Genomic DNA, 16,816 nt, shown 5'->3' with positions numbered 1-16,816 from the left:
CAACAAAAAAGAACAACAACAAAACCCCCAAACAAAAAGTATAACTTGGTGCTCATTCTCTTCTTTCTCCAGGATTTATTTCTCATTCCTTCTCCCTCATGGAGTTGAAGTTCATTTATCACCATGTGCTCCCTGATCTGTCCGGAAAGGTCTTGGTTGACGTTGGTTCCAGACTTGGCACAGTCCTTTATGGGGTAAAGTGCAGCTTGTGGACATACTCAACATGTGGAAAATACTTTCTCCTGCTAGCGACAGCTTTGCCTGCCACCGTCCAAGGTGACAGCTTGGCTTTATTATTAAAGTAACAGGATAAGGTTAAAATACGGCCCATTGGCAGGCTCCTAAGTACGACTTGCTGGTAATAACTGGGTTTGGGATTTCACAGACAGGACCAGCTGTTCCAGCTTCTCCTCCTGGTTTGTCTCCACAACACAAGTGACAAATATAAACAGAAGGCCACGTGGCTGACACTCCTCTCCTCCCCACTCACTACCCCTCTGTTTTTTGTTTTGTTTTGTTTTGGAGTAGGGAAGGGGGTGTTTTTAATATGACCTCAAACTAGCTATGTAGATGAGGATAGCCTTAAACCCTTACCCTCCTGCCTCAGCCCACTAAGCACTGTGGTTGAGGATTGTCTCCACGGATGCTTCTTTTTCTTTCTTTTTTTTTTTTTTTTTTTTTTTTTTTTTTTTTTTTTTTGTGCTATATTAAAATAGTATAGTACATTTTGATAAGAACTCACAAAAAGAAATATATTGGGCCCAAGAAACTTTTGGGTGGCCATAGCGAGTCACTTACTAGTTCTGGATATCTAGTTCCTTGTCTTGAAGTGTGCACACTGGGTGATGGTGATGTCCAAGAATACATTATATCCAATTTTCTGTGTCTCAAAACATGCACATTTCTTTTGTTTCTGAAATCTCACATCAGTGTAGCTTTTGTTTTAAATTCAGATCATGAGTACTTAACATTCTTAAATCAATTTGTTAAAAAAAATTCAAATATGGTTTCTAGCTATCATTAGTACCTTGTTAAAAAAAAAAAAAAAAATCCCACAAGGCCATAGTAGGACTCCTACCAGGAGCAGGTGCTGTCAGTTTTCAGAATTGCTTCCTGCTTTAGGCAGAAACTTACTCCTTAATGCTTGGCTTAAACTTGCATTCTGTGAATAGATGGTGCAGTTTGATGGCTTCTTGGAAGGCTTCTGAGAGAGGGTTGTAAGGGCGGCTGCTTTGCCCATCTCGCTCCATAGCTTTATTTAAAGACTATCGCCTATCTTGGGACAGTAAGGTGAAGGGTAGGAGAGGAAGACACCATTCTCTGGCATGGTCATGAGCACATACACCTATGTATTCATAGACACACAGACACACAGAAAAGAAAGAACAAAGAGAGGGAAGGAAAGGAAAGAAAAAAAGCTATGCAAAAAATGTAATGTCAAATAACTGATTTCACAGGTATAAGTGTTGATAATGTGAATATATTGATTTTTTTCCTATAGTAGATCACTGAATCAATACCAAATTCCTTAGTATTGACATATGCACTTTGAGACATGTTATAAATAAATATTATAAACATGTGATGACGCTATGGATTCAAACTTGTGTGTTGGTAGGTGGTCATCTTCAGGAGCCAGCCACAGCGGTACATGTCTCTAATCTTAGCATCCAGAAGATAAGTTTAAAGCCAACCTGTGCTACATGAGTTCTGTCTCAAAAAACACACACAAAAAAAAAACCTAAAAAAACAAAAAACCCTTAAACAGAAGGTTACCTGACAAAATTAGGTGATTTTTTTTTTCTTCTTCCAGATTATCTTTTGTTACTTTGTAACAGAAACATCCCAGCAGTTCTCCTGCCCTTGTTAACTGATTGGGTGGGTTACCTTCCGTCCTTAGTTCCAAATGGTGTATGGTTGTCACTGCATTCCTTACATTAACTCCTGGATGGAACCTCCCCAGAAACTGTGAAGGCTGACTAGACCCCACAGAGTTGGGAATGTGGTCATTTTCATAATTTCCAATTTTGCTGAATGCCCAGTTTTATCAGGAAACTTTAAAAACCAGTCTTTAAAAATGTAGCTGTGTAATAAGAATTAATAACTTCAATCAAACCCCTGATCAGTGAAGTTCTGAACTTTGTGAGTTTCATAACAATTTGGTTTTTATAACTCAGGCAGACATAAACCTTTACTTACGAGCTGACTGTTCTGTCACATGCGTGTCTTCCCATTTCAGGGTTACCTTTACAGCTCAGCAGTGCAGCTCTGTGGGGTAGAGCTGAGTGGAGAGTTTTGCCAATTGCAGGAAATGATCATAAAGAAATACCAGTTCGGTGACAGAATAAAGGTACCGTTACTGTGTTTTCTCTGTTACTTCTGTGTATCTTACCTAACTGCTTCTGTATTCTCACAGCACGGCTGTTGTGTGGGCGTGCTCTGAGCTGACCAGCTTTCTCACTAGAGAGAGTGTTTCCTTTGTTTTCTCCGTGTCAGACAGTTTGGGTAACAGAACCGTAGCTCTCCAAGGCTGGCTGCCAGTATATTTCATTAAACTGGAAATTAAACGGCTTGCACTGCTCACGGTTGCTTATCCTCTTGCAAACTGAGAGCTATTGTAAATGTCACAGGAGAGGTTGTTAGGGAAGGATCTCGGTCTTAGGCTAGAACAAGTTTCCCCTTTTTCCTGAAAGAAGAAAAGTAACAAGATAAAAGATTTGGGGGTTTTGGAGGGGTCTGTTTAATGCACCGATCCTTGAAATTTCACTGAGGTACTTCTTTACTTCACATGGCAATGCAAAGAATATTAACCATCTCTGATGTTAAGGACAGCACAACACTGGAGAAAGATCCAGGGGCTGGAGAGATGGCTCAGCAGGTAAGAGGGTCTGCTGCTCTTGTAGAGGGCCCAGGGAGGATTCCCAGAGCCCGCCCACATCCAGTGTTCACAATTGGTTGTAAGGTCAGCTGTTCTTCATCCCGTCCAGCATGCTCTTCTGGTCCCCACAGGCACCTGCACGCACATGGTGTGCAAACAGACAAGTAGACACACAGACATGTACAGGAATAACAATAAATAAAACTTTTTAAAAGTTGAAGACTGAAACCTTTGTCTTTCTAATAAAAGGCAGTTATTTTATTCTCCCACCCTGTTTCTTTTCCCTATGCTTGTTAATTACCTGGTAATAAGTTTATGGGGTAGGGGTAATGCCCAGTGGTAGAATACTTTTCTGCCATGCACAAAATCCTGTATTCAGTCCCTAGAACTGCAAACAAAATTCATGTTTTATTTTTTTCCTTAGCCTGACTGGCATAGAATTCATTGTGTACATCATACTGGCCTCAGACTGGTCTTATGTAATAATCACATAGCTAACAGGAATTTCTACGAAGTTGAAAATTGAGGTTTAAAAATTAAGAACTCATTGGGAGGTGGAGAGATGGCTCAGCAGTTAAGAGCATTGCAGAGGACCCAGGTGCAATTCCCAACACACATAGAGCAACAGCTGTCTGTGACTCCAACTCAGTAGCATCTGACGCCCTCTTCTGGCTTCCACAGGCCCTGCCTGTATGTGGTACATAAGCATGCATGTAGGCAAAACACCCATACACATAAAACAAGAGAAAATGAGGCTTTCTTTAAAAATTAAGACTTGCCTGGTGTGGCGGTGCACGCCTTTTATCCCAGCACTCAGGGGGCAGAGGCAAGTGGATATCTGTAAGTTTGAGGCCAGCCTAGACTATAGGACAAGTTCTAGGACAACCAGAGTTATACAGAGAAATTGTCTCAAAAAACAAAAATTAAGACCTCTAAAGAATCATACTTAATAAAGAATAATAATAAAGTACTTCTGGTTTTTTAAACATGATGATAAAGGTATGTAAAATGTTTATTTACATTTTTATGAATTTTTTATTACTTTTCAAAATAAATTATTTCAGTACTGATTTTTCTGACATGTACCTTCCATGGCTACCATCAGTAACTTTTTTTTGTTAAGAAACTTGGATTTGTTTTGGTTCTTTTTCTCCAATGTGGCCTCAAACCCAGGGCCTTACATATGTAGGACAAGTACTCTAACATCTATAACTTCTAAAATAAAGCCTTTTTACACCATCCTATAACTAGCCTTAACCATTCCCACCTCCTTGAAGCTGTGATGAATACTTGATTGAGGGCTCTTAAAATCAACAAGATAGTTTCTGTAGTTATTTTTAATAGTATGTGTTGAAACCTATCTTCCCTTTCAAGTGAATTCTTTTCTTTTGCTTGCTTTTTTTTTTCAATTTCTTTTTTTTAAGATTTATTTATTTATTCTATATAAGTACACTTTCACTGTCTTCAAACACACCAGAAAAGGGCATTAGATCTCATTACAGATGGTTGTGAGCCACCATGTGGTTGCTGGGAATTGAACTCAGGACCTTGGGAAGCGCAGTCAGTGCTCTTAACCTCTGAACCATCTCTCCAGCCCTCAACTTCTTTTTTTTAATGTGTGTGTTTTGCCTGCTTATGTTCATGTGTACCATGTGGGTGGGGAGCTGGAGCTTCAGGCTATCGTGAATTGCCAAGTGGATGCTGGGATCCAAGCCTGGTCCTCTGTAAGAACAGCAAATGCTCTGAACTGCCAAGCCAACTTTCTAGACCCCTTTTTCTTTGTTCATTTATTTGTCCAGCTTTTTACTTGTTTTTTGAAGGGTATGTAATAGTCCTTTTTATTTTTAGCAAGTCCTTCCTCCACAGTCTACAGAGTCTTGGTTGTCTGCCCATACATTGCCTAAGAAGCAAGACAGGTATGTCTCCGTGGTAGAGTGCTTACCTCATACAAGGAGCTTGGGGTTTGATCTCCAACACTGAAAGAAAAAGAAAAATGTGGGAGAGAAAATAGCTAATTGAAGTTCTTAGCACCTCAAATGAGAATTCATAACCAGAGCTTCTCTACTGTATGATCATGGTGGATAAATAGTGGGGGGATGTCCTTCCTTTGGGGCTGGGCTGATCACCCAGAGCAGACCTTCCAGTATCTGCTGGAGAGTGAGCAGAGTCCTGGGACCTGAGTGGGAGAGGAGGGAGCTGTAGAGCTGGTGTTGGTGACAGGTGGACACCTTGCCTTTGCTGTTTCGTTTTCAGTCATCCCTTGTCCTTCAGCTAGGCCTACTGTCCTGTGCCCACAGCCCTGTTTAGTCCTATCCAGTAAGTCTGTACACTTTTGCTGGGGTGGGAGAAAAGTGTGTAGGTGTCTCTCTGTTTCCCAAACTGCCTTTCAACCGATGTGCTTACTTTTCACATTTCTCTCTATTCTCTCAGCTGCCACTGCCAATTACAAGGCAGAATGAAAGAGGTTTCGCAACAAAGGAAGTCGAATCCTAGCTTCATTATTTCTAGTTCAGAAATCAATTTCTCAGGTCTCCTCTAAATTCCTTAGGACTTTTCACCTCTTTTTTAATTAACTTCGAAATTTTTGTGTCTGTTGTTTTTATTTCTGTTTCCTTCATCTTTTTTGGTTTATAGGCTTTTCTATTAAAAATGTACTAACTCCATATTGTCATTCTATAGTGAGTGAATATATGTAAGTGTGCCTTTGTGTTCGTCCACTATCTTACCTCTGGTCTGCAGTCTCCCAGGCTCCCATCTGTCTCCTCCAAGCTGGCACTGAGCTCTCCCTCGTCCTGTCTTAGGGTTTACTGCTGTGAACAGACACCATGACCAAGACAACTCTTATAAGGACAGCATTTAATTGGGGCTGGCTTACAGGTTCAGAGGTTCAGTTCATTATCTTCAAGGCAGGAGCATTGCAGCATTAGGCAGGCATAGTTCAGGAGGAGCTGAGAGTCCTACATCTTCATCTGAAGGCTGCTAGTGGAAGACCCACTTCTAGGCAGCTAGGATGTGGGTCTTAAAAACCATGCCACAGTGGCACACCTACTCCAACAGGGTCTCACCTTCAAATAGTGCCACTCCCTGGGCCAGGCATAGTCAAACCATGACACTAACTATCCTTGCTCTCAGCTCACTCTTCTGATAGCACTGGGGAGTTGGTTACTACAGTTGTTTCTGGGTGTTTGTCACATTACTCCAGGGTCATACATTTGGCCACAGATACTGTATCTCATTTAGCCTGGTTTGTCTCCCTCTACTTTATCTTGCATATAAGAGATGTCCACTAAATTTTGCTTGAGTTTGACTGTTGTATGGCTTCTGTAATACCATCAGTGCAGAGGCTGCCCCTGGAACCTGAGAGACTTCTGTTGACTGTCTTGATTAACTGAGCCTTCTGATCCTTCTTTCCCCACATCTGTGTAGAAGTATAGGAAGAAAATGTGAAGACAGATGGGAAAGGAAAAGGAGGAACTCGGATAGAAAGGAAGAATGAAGATAGAAATACGATTAGTTTACATATCTGTTGCATACCTGGCTACATGTTTATTGTGTCTGTAATTATTAACTACGTAGCCTCCGAGCTGTCTCTCTGGCCCAGCTGTCTTCTTTTTATTGATCATTGTGTCAAAACTGTGCTTAAAGATTCTAGGCCAAGTGAATTTTTTTAAAAATGTAGAATGTTTATTATTTAGAAGAAAGATTCTTTCTTAAAATCAGACCATACAACACCTTGTATATTCTTTATTTGTAGTGCTGTTATTTTATTCTGATCAAATAAGTGTATCTTGTCGTTATTGTCCCTGTGGGCTGTGAAGCCCTAATTATGGTTTAAGTTACATTTTTTTAAAGATTTATTTATTTTATTACTTTATGTGTGTGTTTTGCCTGCTCGTAAGTCTGCACCATATGTGGTGTCTAGAGACCACAGAAATCAGAAGAGGGCTTTGGGTTCCCTGAGACTGATGTTACAGAAGGTTGTAAGCTGCCCTGTGGGTGCTGAGAATCGAACCTGTGTCCTGGAAGAGCTTAGCACTCTTAAGTGCTGAACCAACTCCTCAGCCCTATGTAGTGTTTAAATACCTTGTTTTGGTTACATTTTTGGCAGGTAATAACATTCAAGGGAGTGTTAGAATCAATTTTGTATAGGACACATTAATTTTTGTCAAATTTGACAGTTTATAATTTACTCTGATTTTGAGAGGTGTGGAGATTTTTAAAGATTTTTTTTATTTTATTTTATGTGTTCTGAGTGTTTTGCCTGCCATGAGTGTCTGTATACCCATGTGTGCCTGGTGCCAACTGGGTTAAGAAGAGGGCATTGGATCCCCTGGAACTGTGGAGCTACAGACAGCTCTTAGCTGCCATGTGGCTACTGGGAACCAAACCTAATTTCTCTGTAAGAGCAGTGAATGCTCTTAACCATTGAGCCATAATTTTTATATTGTGTAATCAGGACTGATAACCACTCTTAAAAAAACAAAACTAACTACCCAAGAGTACAAATCTAATTTGGCAGAGCCATAATTGAAACCTGAATCTTTGGACTCTTAAACCTAACAATGTAATTATAGTGGAAAAATCTCTAAACTCCATTAAAAACTATTAATTAGGAAGTAGGGGACACAATTATATAACAAAACAAATTATTACACTCAAAGCAAGTCTTTGCAAGCTTCTGGGTTTTACTAGACATGAAGTATCTCTCTGTGGTCCTCACAGCATCCCTGACCCAGTGGGTATCTCCTGTGTGGCTGCGTGCTCTGCTATTCTCACCATCTACAATGAACTCATTCTTTAGGTGCTTCATGCAGACATCTGTACCCAGAGTTCACTTCTGCAAACCGCCGACGTCATTGTAATGAATAATGTCTTTGAATATTTTCTTCCTGAGGCTCAGCAGGCCAGGTAGGCTATTTACTGACGCAAGAAAACTGTTGTTATTAAAATATGTCCAGCAAAGTGTGAAAAGAGATTGGGGTAAGGTAGAAATATGTTCATGCTGATTTTAAATGACAAACTCAACTTGGTTTTTTGTTGGTTTGTTTGTTTTTTGTTTTTTGTTTTTGTTTGTTTCATTCAGGGTTTTCTCTGTGCAGCCCTGGTTGTCCTTGAACTCACTCTGTAGACCAGGCTGGCCTCAAGCTCAAGACATCTGCCTGTCACTGCCATCCAGCTCTCAACATGGCTTTATTAAGATTTTTTTATTGATTCTTTGACGCTTTGTACATAATATCAACTTATTTTAATAATGAAACACATTAAACGCATAATTTTGACAAAAACTGATTTTCTAAAATGTATTTTAATTTTTTTAAAGTTTACATGCATTTGTTTGTGCTCGTCAGAGTGGGTGTGTAGAAGTCAAAAAAACACTTGCAAAAGCCAGTTCTCTCCACCATGTGTGTTCTGGGTATCAACCTCAGGTCATTGAGCTTTACTTAAACCACCCTTATATACTCTGAGCCATCTCAGTGGGCTCTGTAATATGTTGTTTTTATGGATGTAAACGTAGGGTACAGTTATAGCAGTTCCCAGTGGTTCATTACACTGCTCTTTGCTGTCATTGTGCTAATCTGCTTGTTGTCTCAGTTTCTTTTTCTTTGCTGCGATAAAGACCTCTGACAAAAGCAACTTAAGGAGGAAGGCTGTTTAGTTCCTTGGTACCGCCCATCTGATGAGTGGAGTTCAGTCCATCCACCTCAGGAACAGGAAGCAGTGAGCTAGGGAAGCAGTGAGCTAGTGCGTGCTAATTAGCTCAGCTCTCTCCCTGCCTCAGTTAATCAAGTCAAAATAACACCTTAACAGCTAGCCCAGAGTTAGCCCTGAGCCCTCTTCTCAGGTGATTCTAGATTTTGTCAACTTGACAGTTAACACTAGCCATCACACCTATCATAAAATAGTATGGGTTAACCAAGGTTTAATAGGATGAGAATATTAACCTTCAAATATTTGAAGTATTTGTGTATTTGTTTTTTACAGTTCTGGGGTTGAGCTCACAGCCTTGTACATGCTAGGCAGGTGCTCTGTCTCTGAGCTGCATCCTCTAACAGTGTCCCTGAGGAAGGAACCTCTAACAGGTTCCTGGAGTTGTCTCACTTTCCAGCTGGTGGGGAAGGTACCAACTGTCTGACCACTGTTCTGTGCAGCCCAGGCTGCCATTGCACTTGAAGTCCTCTTACCTCTGCCTCCTGATGCTGACAGAACAGCCATTTATCACCACATCAGTGGCTTTTTTATTTTTAAACTCAGTTGCAGATAAGAAAAACATATAATTGTTGATGAGTATAATATCACTGGTATATTAATAAGGCATTGAGAGAAAAATAATGTTAAACATTTTAGAGATATACAGATTTTGAATGCTGAAGAATGTTGTAAGCTTTGGTGAACCGTGGTGGTGGTGGTGGTGGTGGTGGTAGTTGTGGTGGTTGTGGTGGTGGTGGTGGTGGTGGTGGTGGTGGTTGTGTGGTGTTCTACAGTTAGATTGGTGCAGTGATCCATGCCTTTACTCCATGCACTAGAAGAGGCAAGCCATCTCTGAGTTCCAGAACAGTCAGGGCTCCATTGTGAAACCTGTCTCTAAAGAAAAATAAAAAACTTTTTTCATATACTCATTCATAAGAGACTGCATGAGTCACTGGACAGGCAGTAGCTACTTGATGTTATTTAATTACTTCTGTTTAGGGAACCGTGAAGTCTGGGTGAATGTGTTATGTCAAGGACCCCACACCTTAGACTCATGGCAGTGACAAAGCTTTCCTCTCCTCCCTATGCAGATGTTCATAGTGTATGTAGAAAATGAGTACCATGGCTTTCCCCCCCTGGATGTTTACAGCTTGAAGACCGCTCCCCTACAGTCTGTTCCTAGTGAGATTAGCTAAACCTGTCTTCTTGTCAGCTGTATACCATAAACCCCACTGCCTGTTCTGCATACAATAGCCTGCCTCTTTGCTCTGCTGCACGCAATACCGTGTTCACCTGTATATAATAAACATCCCGAGCTTCCAGGGTGATGCAGCTTCTCCATCCAAAGGAGAGCAGAGCCCACCCAACTCGAGTGTTTCTGATTGCCCCTAGGTCAGGGTTCCAGGACCCATGCGGTAGGTACCAGGATGCAAATCTTCTACATTAGTCTATGGCAGTGAATTCAGCCAAATAGCTACTTCAGGGCCTCCTGAACTCCATGGGACCTGTCCCAGATAAATGAAAAGATCATGCTAGTAAAGTTTTTCAGTTTTTTATTACACGAACTTGTAAAATACATCAATTTTAGGAACCACAGCACAATAAAAAAGACAGCTCTAGTTGAAACAGTGCTAGGTGATTATCATTTGCATCCTGAAAAAAAAATAAAGTTGCATTATCTTGTAAATAAGTTCTAAACTTATGAAACCTACTAGCCTTAGCCTCAACCAAAATTAAATACAAATGATACTGCTATCCATCCACCTCACAATGTCACTGAAAGACTGTGTTCCCCACTGGTGGGGTGTCTTAGTTAGGGTCTTATTGCTGTGAACAGACACCATGACCAATGCAAGTTTTATAAAGGACAACATTTAATTGGGGCTGGCATACAGGTTCAGAAGTTCAGTCCATTATCACCAAGGCAGGAGCATGGCAGCATCCGGGCAGGCATGGTGCAGGAGGAGCTGAGTTCTACATCTTTACTCAAAGGAAGCCAGGAACAGACTGAGCATCCTAGGAGGAGCTAGGAGGAGGGTCTCCAAGCCCACCCCACAGTGACACACTTCCTCCAACATGCCACACCTAATAGTGCCACTCCCTGGGCCAAGCATATGCAAACCTTCACATGGGATAAACTTCATGTGTAGTGTAGTCCAGAGCATATCAGCCCTGGGAGTTAAACAGAACTGGTCAAACACACACTGCACTCTGACCCACATTGATGGGTCCCATTTCATCATCCTATAGAACTGGCTAATCCACCAAACTCTGCAGGTGCCATATGATATTGGAATTCCATCCCTAAATACTCCAGCCATCCAAATGAGTTATGATTTAACTCTTGATGTGAGTTTTGAAAGATCTAATCTACACACCATACACATCTACACACAGTTGTTTTGGTTTCTGGCTTCTGGGCCCCTTGTTTTCCCAGACTCTTCATCTCCCTCAGCCCCTGGCAGTCTCAGCCTAGTTCCAGTCTGAAGGACTGGTTCTCCTGTGGAGAAAATGCAAAGCTTTACTGCTGATCCTGCTTGACTCGTGTGATTCTGAAAACTTCATTTCTCTAATTCAGAACCTTTACAGTAACCCACATCCCCATCTTGTTAATATCAGTACTTTGACCTCGTAACTTCACCAACCCCTCAGGAACTGGAAAATTTGCCAATTTCTACTGTGTCGGTATAGTTCTGCTTCCTGTGGGTAAACATTTTACCCGTCTAGATTTCTAGATACTGATTGCATTTTCTTTTGTCATCCTTATTCAGAAAAAAAAAATCCAGTGTCTGATAAAAGCCAGTGTCAGGTTTTTTTTTGTTTTTTTGGTTTTTTTTTTTTTTTTTTGCTTTTTTTAGTGAAGTTTTGAGTTCTCAGCAAAAGTATAAAAAAGATAAAGGTTTCCTGTACACTCTAGCCCACACACCTGCAGAGTATGTACCATCGTCATTCTTCCCACCAGAACAGTGCGCTTCCTACTGCATAGTCACCAGAGCTCTCCAGTTTACTGTAGCGCTCACTCTTGGTGCCGTTCAGCCCGTGTATGTGTACGGATGTGTAGTGACACACGCCCCACCTTAAAACATGGACAGTACTTTCACTGCCTTAAAAATCCCCTCTCAGCTATGTGTCCTGTACTCTTGCCTCACCCTTGGAGTCACTGGTCTTTTTACCAACCCATAGTTTTACGTTTCTAGCATGTGATAGTTAGACTCTTACAATCCAGGGTCCTTTCAGATTAGATTCCTTCTCTAGCAGCAGGCGTGAGGTTCTTCCGTGTCTTAGTGACTTGAGCACTCATCTGCTTTTAGAGCTGAACAATGGGCAGTTGTCTACGTATGTCACATTTACCCATTCCCCTACCGAAGGATGCCATGATTGCTTCCAGGTCTTGTAAATTATGAATAAGACTACAGTAAACAGTCACGTACAGATCTCTTTTGTAGAGATACGTTTTCAACTTCTTTATGTAAATAGCAAAGTGTACAGTTGCTGGGTTGTATATTAAAGGCTACATCCAGGGTTTGCTAGGCTTTTGCTGTCACTTTGTTGAGATGAGGTCTAATTCTATAGCCAAGGCTGGTGCCCTGAAGCTCACTTTGAACTCTAGGCTGGCCTATAACCCAAGAGAAGCCTCCTGCCTCAGTTTCCTCAGTGCTGGGATCCCAGGTGTGTACCACCAAACTTGGATGGGCTATGACTTAGAGGTAGAGCAGATTGCTTAACAGACGTATGGTTCTCCTCCCCATGATGAGAGAGAAAGAGGAGACATTGAACAAGAGAGCTATCTCTATCCTGATTAATATGCAGTATTATTTTGCTGTTTCGTTATATCAGTTTTTAATGTGTTCTAGTGCCTGGAGCTTTATCATCCATAATGTAAAAAAACAAGGATCATTATTAGTGACAGTACCAAGTCTCCAAGATTCTCTCATGGGTCTAGAGGTATGTAACTACTTTTCCTACGGTTGGGTGGGTGGGTTGGTGGGTGCCTGGGTGGGTGGGTGGGTGGGTGCCTGGGTGGGTGGGTGGGTGGGTAGTTGGTTGGTTGGTTGGTTGGTTGGTTTTGGTGGTGGCGGGAATTAGACCTAGGACTCCTGAGCTGGGTGTGGTAGCGCCCTTAAATCCAGCACTCAGGAGGGAAAGGCAGGTGGGTCTCTTGAGTTTGAAGCTGACCTGGCCTATAGAGGGTACCAGGATAGCCAGGGTTACACAGAGAAAAATACAATAAAAAAAGCAAGCCCCCCAGGGCTCATGCCTGTCAGGCAAGGCTGTACTGATCCATATCCCCCGCCCTTCAACATTTTTCTTGTCTAAATTTTTTTTCTGATACCTTATAACATTTTAGAAATAGCAAGACTGTTGCTAAAGTACTGCTTTGTGGTTTATCTTCTACCCTCAAAACACTGGAATCCATTTCATGTCTGGATATAGACTTCCTTGTTTTTAAACTTCACAATTTTTAATAACTGTGAGGTCATGATTAAGGTTAATAAACACTATTGAGTTGTAGGTAAGAGCACATCATAGAAGGAAGGGTAACAAGCCTGAACCCCAGCTACATGCAAGGCTGAGGCAGGAAGGTTTGAGACCAGCCTGGTCAACAGAACCCCTTCTCAAAAACTAAGCTGGAGAAATGAACATCCACATCATAGCATTGTCCTTTAGCACAGAAGGAAAGGGGATGGATACACAGAGGCAGCAGACTACATATAGACACTTGTCATGCAAAGTAGAGGACTGCAGCGGGGTCAGAATTGTCCAGGGGTTTCTAAGTCGGGGGTGGCCTTGGCTGCTGTACTTCAGCGTGATGATGGATGCCAAGTCGGTCACACAGAGTGGAACCACCTGGGATCTCAGCTCTGGTCCTCATGCTTGGGCAGCAAACGTTCTTGAACATTGACTCATCTCTCCTGCCCTAATTCTGCTGTTATAGCAAAGGAAGTAATCCAGAAATGTGTAAAGGAAGATACCCAATTTCCCTGCTTCATCAGTAGTTTGATCCTTTTTCCATTCTCACAGAAACATGCCTTTTAAAATATATTCTTGGTCAGGCATAGTGGTGCATGCATTTAGTCCCAGCACTTGGGAGACAGAGGCAGGAGAATGCCTGAGTTTAAAGCAACCTGGACTGCAGAATGATTTCCAGCCCAGCCAGAGCTACATAGTGAGACTTTTAAATAAAAAAAAAATTGCGGTTGGGGATTTAGCTCAGTGGTAGAGCGCCTGCCTAGCAAGCATAAGGCCCTGGGTTCGGTCCTCAGCTCCAAAAAAAAAAAAAAAAAAAAAAAAAAATTTTTAAATTTCTAATTTATATAATTTCTAATATAATATATAAGTCAATTTAGTGGATTTTTTTCCTACTTACCAAAGTAAGTTTTTTAAAGCTTTATGTGTATAACCGTTTGCATCTTTGTGTGGTCATCACATGTGGGCCTGCTGCTCACATTGGTCAGAAGAGAGCTTCAGATTCCCTAGAACGACTTAGGATTGGTTGTGAACCACCATGTTAGGTTTGCTAAGAGCCAAACCTGGGTCCTCCGCAAGAGCAGCATGTGTTCTTACCCGCTGAGACATCTCCCCACCCCCAAAATAATAGCTTTAATAAATGCGTCTAGACAGCCAGTGACACCTGTATTTCAGCAAGCCAGGGGCAGCCACGAGGAGATTCATGAATGACTTCAAGGCCACTTTGGCTTATATAAAAGGATCTTGTCTCAAAAAAAAAAAAGAGGCTAGAAAGATGGCGTGTACCAGCCACATGAGTAGACGTGAACACAGATGATAAACAATACACTGAAATGTTAAAAACTTGCAAAATTAGACATGTTGGTGCAAGGCAGAAACTCGTGTGTGTGGGAAGCTGAGGCCTGCAGAGTGGGAGCTGGAGGCCGCCTGCCTCAAACGAAAGCCTGTGAAAGAGCCTTAGACTTAAACTTGGTGACTTTGTTGCTTTCTCACTTATGAAAACAGCTTCATGCCAGCACTGGGGCTCAGCAGGGAAAGAGTCCTGTTGTTCAGACCTGGCAACTGGGGTTCAACCCCTAGATCTCCAGATGGGGAGAGCTGACTGTGAAGAGCTGTTCTCGAGTGTCCACATCACATATGTGATCATTGCTGACTTTGATTAATAAGAAAACGACTTTAAGCAGATGAGTGCAATAACGGCTCCAGGGTTTTGTGCAGGCTCCAGTATATGGTGTGAAGGGGACAGTCTCGTGCAGGTTATGGAGGGGAATTGCTCCTTCCCATACTATGGAATGAGAACAACCTTTTTGTTCTTTACATATATTGCCATTGTTTTTGTCTTTGATGATGGAATCCTTATGATAATTATTACACCACTTATATTAAAGTGGTTACTGTGGGGCTGGAGAGATGCTCAACGGTTGGAGCACTAGTTGCTCTTGCAGATGGCCTGGGTTCAGTTCCCAGCACACACATGGTGTCTCACAACCATTTATAACTACAGTTCCAGGATAATTCATCTTCTGAACTCCATGGCACAGGCATCCATTGGTGGGTCACAGTCTACATGCAAACAAAACTTATAGACATAAATAAATCTATAAGCATTTTATATTAAAAAATTTGTGAAAAGATTTTTCAAGTTCCAAAGTCAGAGTAAAACCAAAGTTATTCCTATGGTACTGTGTGAACTTAGTCCTGTCTATCATAGTAAGAATCCCGTTGTGTGGGGGTGGGAGGGGTGGTTCAGCAGTTTTAAAGCACAGGACCTGTGTTTGGTTCCCAGCACCTAGATGACAGTTCACAACTATCTATAACTCCAGTTCCAGGGAATCTGACTCCCTCTTGTGGCCTTCTTGGGGACCAGGCAGAGGCATAGGACACACACATGAAGACAATATTTATAAATATAAAATAAAAAATCAGTCTTTAAGAAAATTCTGGGGGTTGGGGATTTAGCTCAGTGGTAAAGCCCTTGCCTAGCAAGGGTGAGGCCCTGGGTTCGGTCCTCAGCTCCAAAAAAAAAAAAAGAAAGAAAATTCTGTTTTGTGACTTACTTGGGCTTACTTGGGTTGTGCAATTCTGACTAACAGGATTGCTGTGACGTTTCCATGTTTGTGCTTTTCTTCCTACAGATTAACATGCAGCTGTCCTCCTGGGTGGAAGAGATACCTCTGAACTTCGATGTGTATGCACAAAGGGACATTGACCAAGAAGCTCTTCAACAAATTCATTTATATAAGGTTCTCTAGCACCAAAGCAACCTAGGGTGCTACCTTAACCACAAGCTCTGTGTATTCCTTTCGCCCTTTGTGTGCCTGACTATGTGCCAGTAGATCACTCTGTGTGACTGCACATACGGTAGTTGTATGTGGACATAAATAAACTGTATAATAAGATAATTAAAATAGTAAGCTGAAATATGCCCTTTTATTTTGTTAGAAACATAAGCTTACCTGTGTTTAATTTACATGTCACATCCAAATAAGACTTCTAGGGAGCTGACAGCAACTTCTTTGATGCAAGGAAGGAGGAAAGGGCAGACCTCACTGTCTCTGACTTGTTAGGTCTCTGACGACGAGCCTAGCTAGGATAGAACTAATCTTTTTATGTTTTATTTTTAAAGGTTTCTGGAAAAAAGTGGAACTAGACAGAGCCCCCAAATAATATGTAGACACTTTGGGTAAAGCAGCTTTAAGTCAACCCCAAGGTTCTTTTTCCTTCCTGTATTTCCCCTTAATTCCCCATAGTCGCTTTTTTCCAAGACGGGGTTTCTCTGTAGGTCTGGAAGTTGCTTTATAGACCAGGCTGGCTCAAAACTCTTCCTACCTCTAACTAAAGTCATGCACCACCACACCAGACTCTGTTTTGTTTGTTGTTTTGTTTTTTTTTTAAATGTCTCCTTGTGTAGACCAAGTGACCCTCAAACTCACAGTGCTCCTTGTATACCTGAGAATAATACTTGAGCTTTTCAAAAGCAACCAAAACAATAAAAAATAAAAAATAAAAAAAAATTCCCAATTTTTGGCTTCAAAGGAGAAAAAGACAAGTCCTGACAGTTGATAAAAGAGCAGCCTGAAACGATGACTCAGCATGTACATTCCATCTTTGTCTATTTTCGTTGCCAAATAGACATTTTTTAGGTCAGACTGCAAGGTGTAAATAAGAGCTATGCTTTCTAAAAGTGAGCACAGACTTGTGAGTTAGAAGATACCCTACTAGAAATACAACGTCATTTTCTCATAAAAGCCATACTTGAAGCACTGCAGGGCCCATCATGGA

The 16,816-nt window shown here is 41.5% G+C and overlaps 1 protein-coding gene across 2 annotated transcripts in view; it reads left to right on the top strand.

Annotated features, from left to right (window-relative positions):
* LOC116905054 overlaps positions 1-15,942 on the top strand; it is a 33,131-nt gene extending 17,189 nt beyond the window's left edge. Inside the window, exons 4-8 of one of the 2 annotated variants that reach the window (XM_032907746.1) lie at positions 73-194; positions 2,240-2,350; positions 7,680-7,786; positions 12,421-12,511; positions 15,670-15,942. In XM_032907746.1, coding sequence (XP_032763637.1) covers positions 73-194; positions 2,240-2,350; positions 7,680-7,786; positions 12,421-12,511; positions 15,670-15,786 — 548 coding nt within the window. In that variant the 3' untranslated portion in view covers positions 15,787-15,942. The remainder of the gene's footprint in view (positions 1-72; positions 195-2,239; positions 2,351-7,679; positions 7,787-12,420; positions 12,512-15,669) is intronic. The other variant, XM_032907745.1, reaches the window with a different exon arrangement.
* Positions 15,943-16,816: the final 874 nt, after the last annotated feature.

This window comes from Rattus rattus, chromosome 7 (genome assembly GCF_011064425.1).
Source record: "Rattus rattus isolate New Zealand chromosome 7, Rrattus_CSIRO_v1, whole genome shotgun sequence".
Lineage (NCBI taxonomy): Eukaryota > Metazoa > Chordata > Mammalia > Rodentia > Muridae > Rattus > Rattus rattus.
The sequence above is the reverse complement of the archived record's forward strand: the minus strand, read 5'-3'. Positions and strand labels throughout refer to the sequence as shown.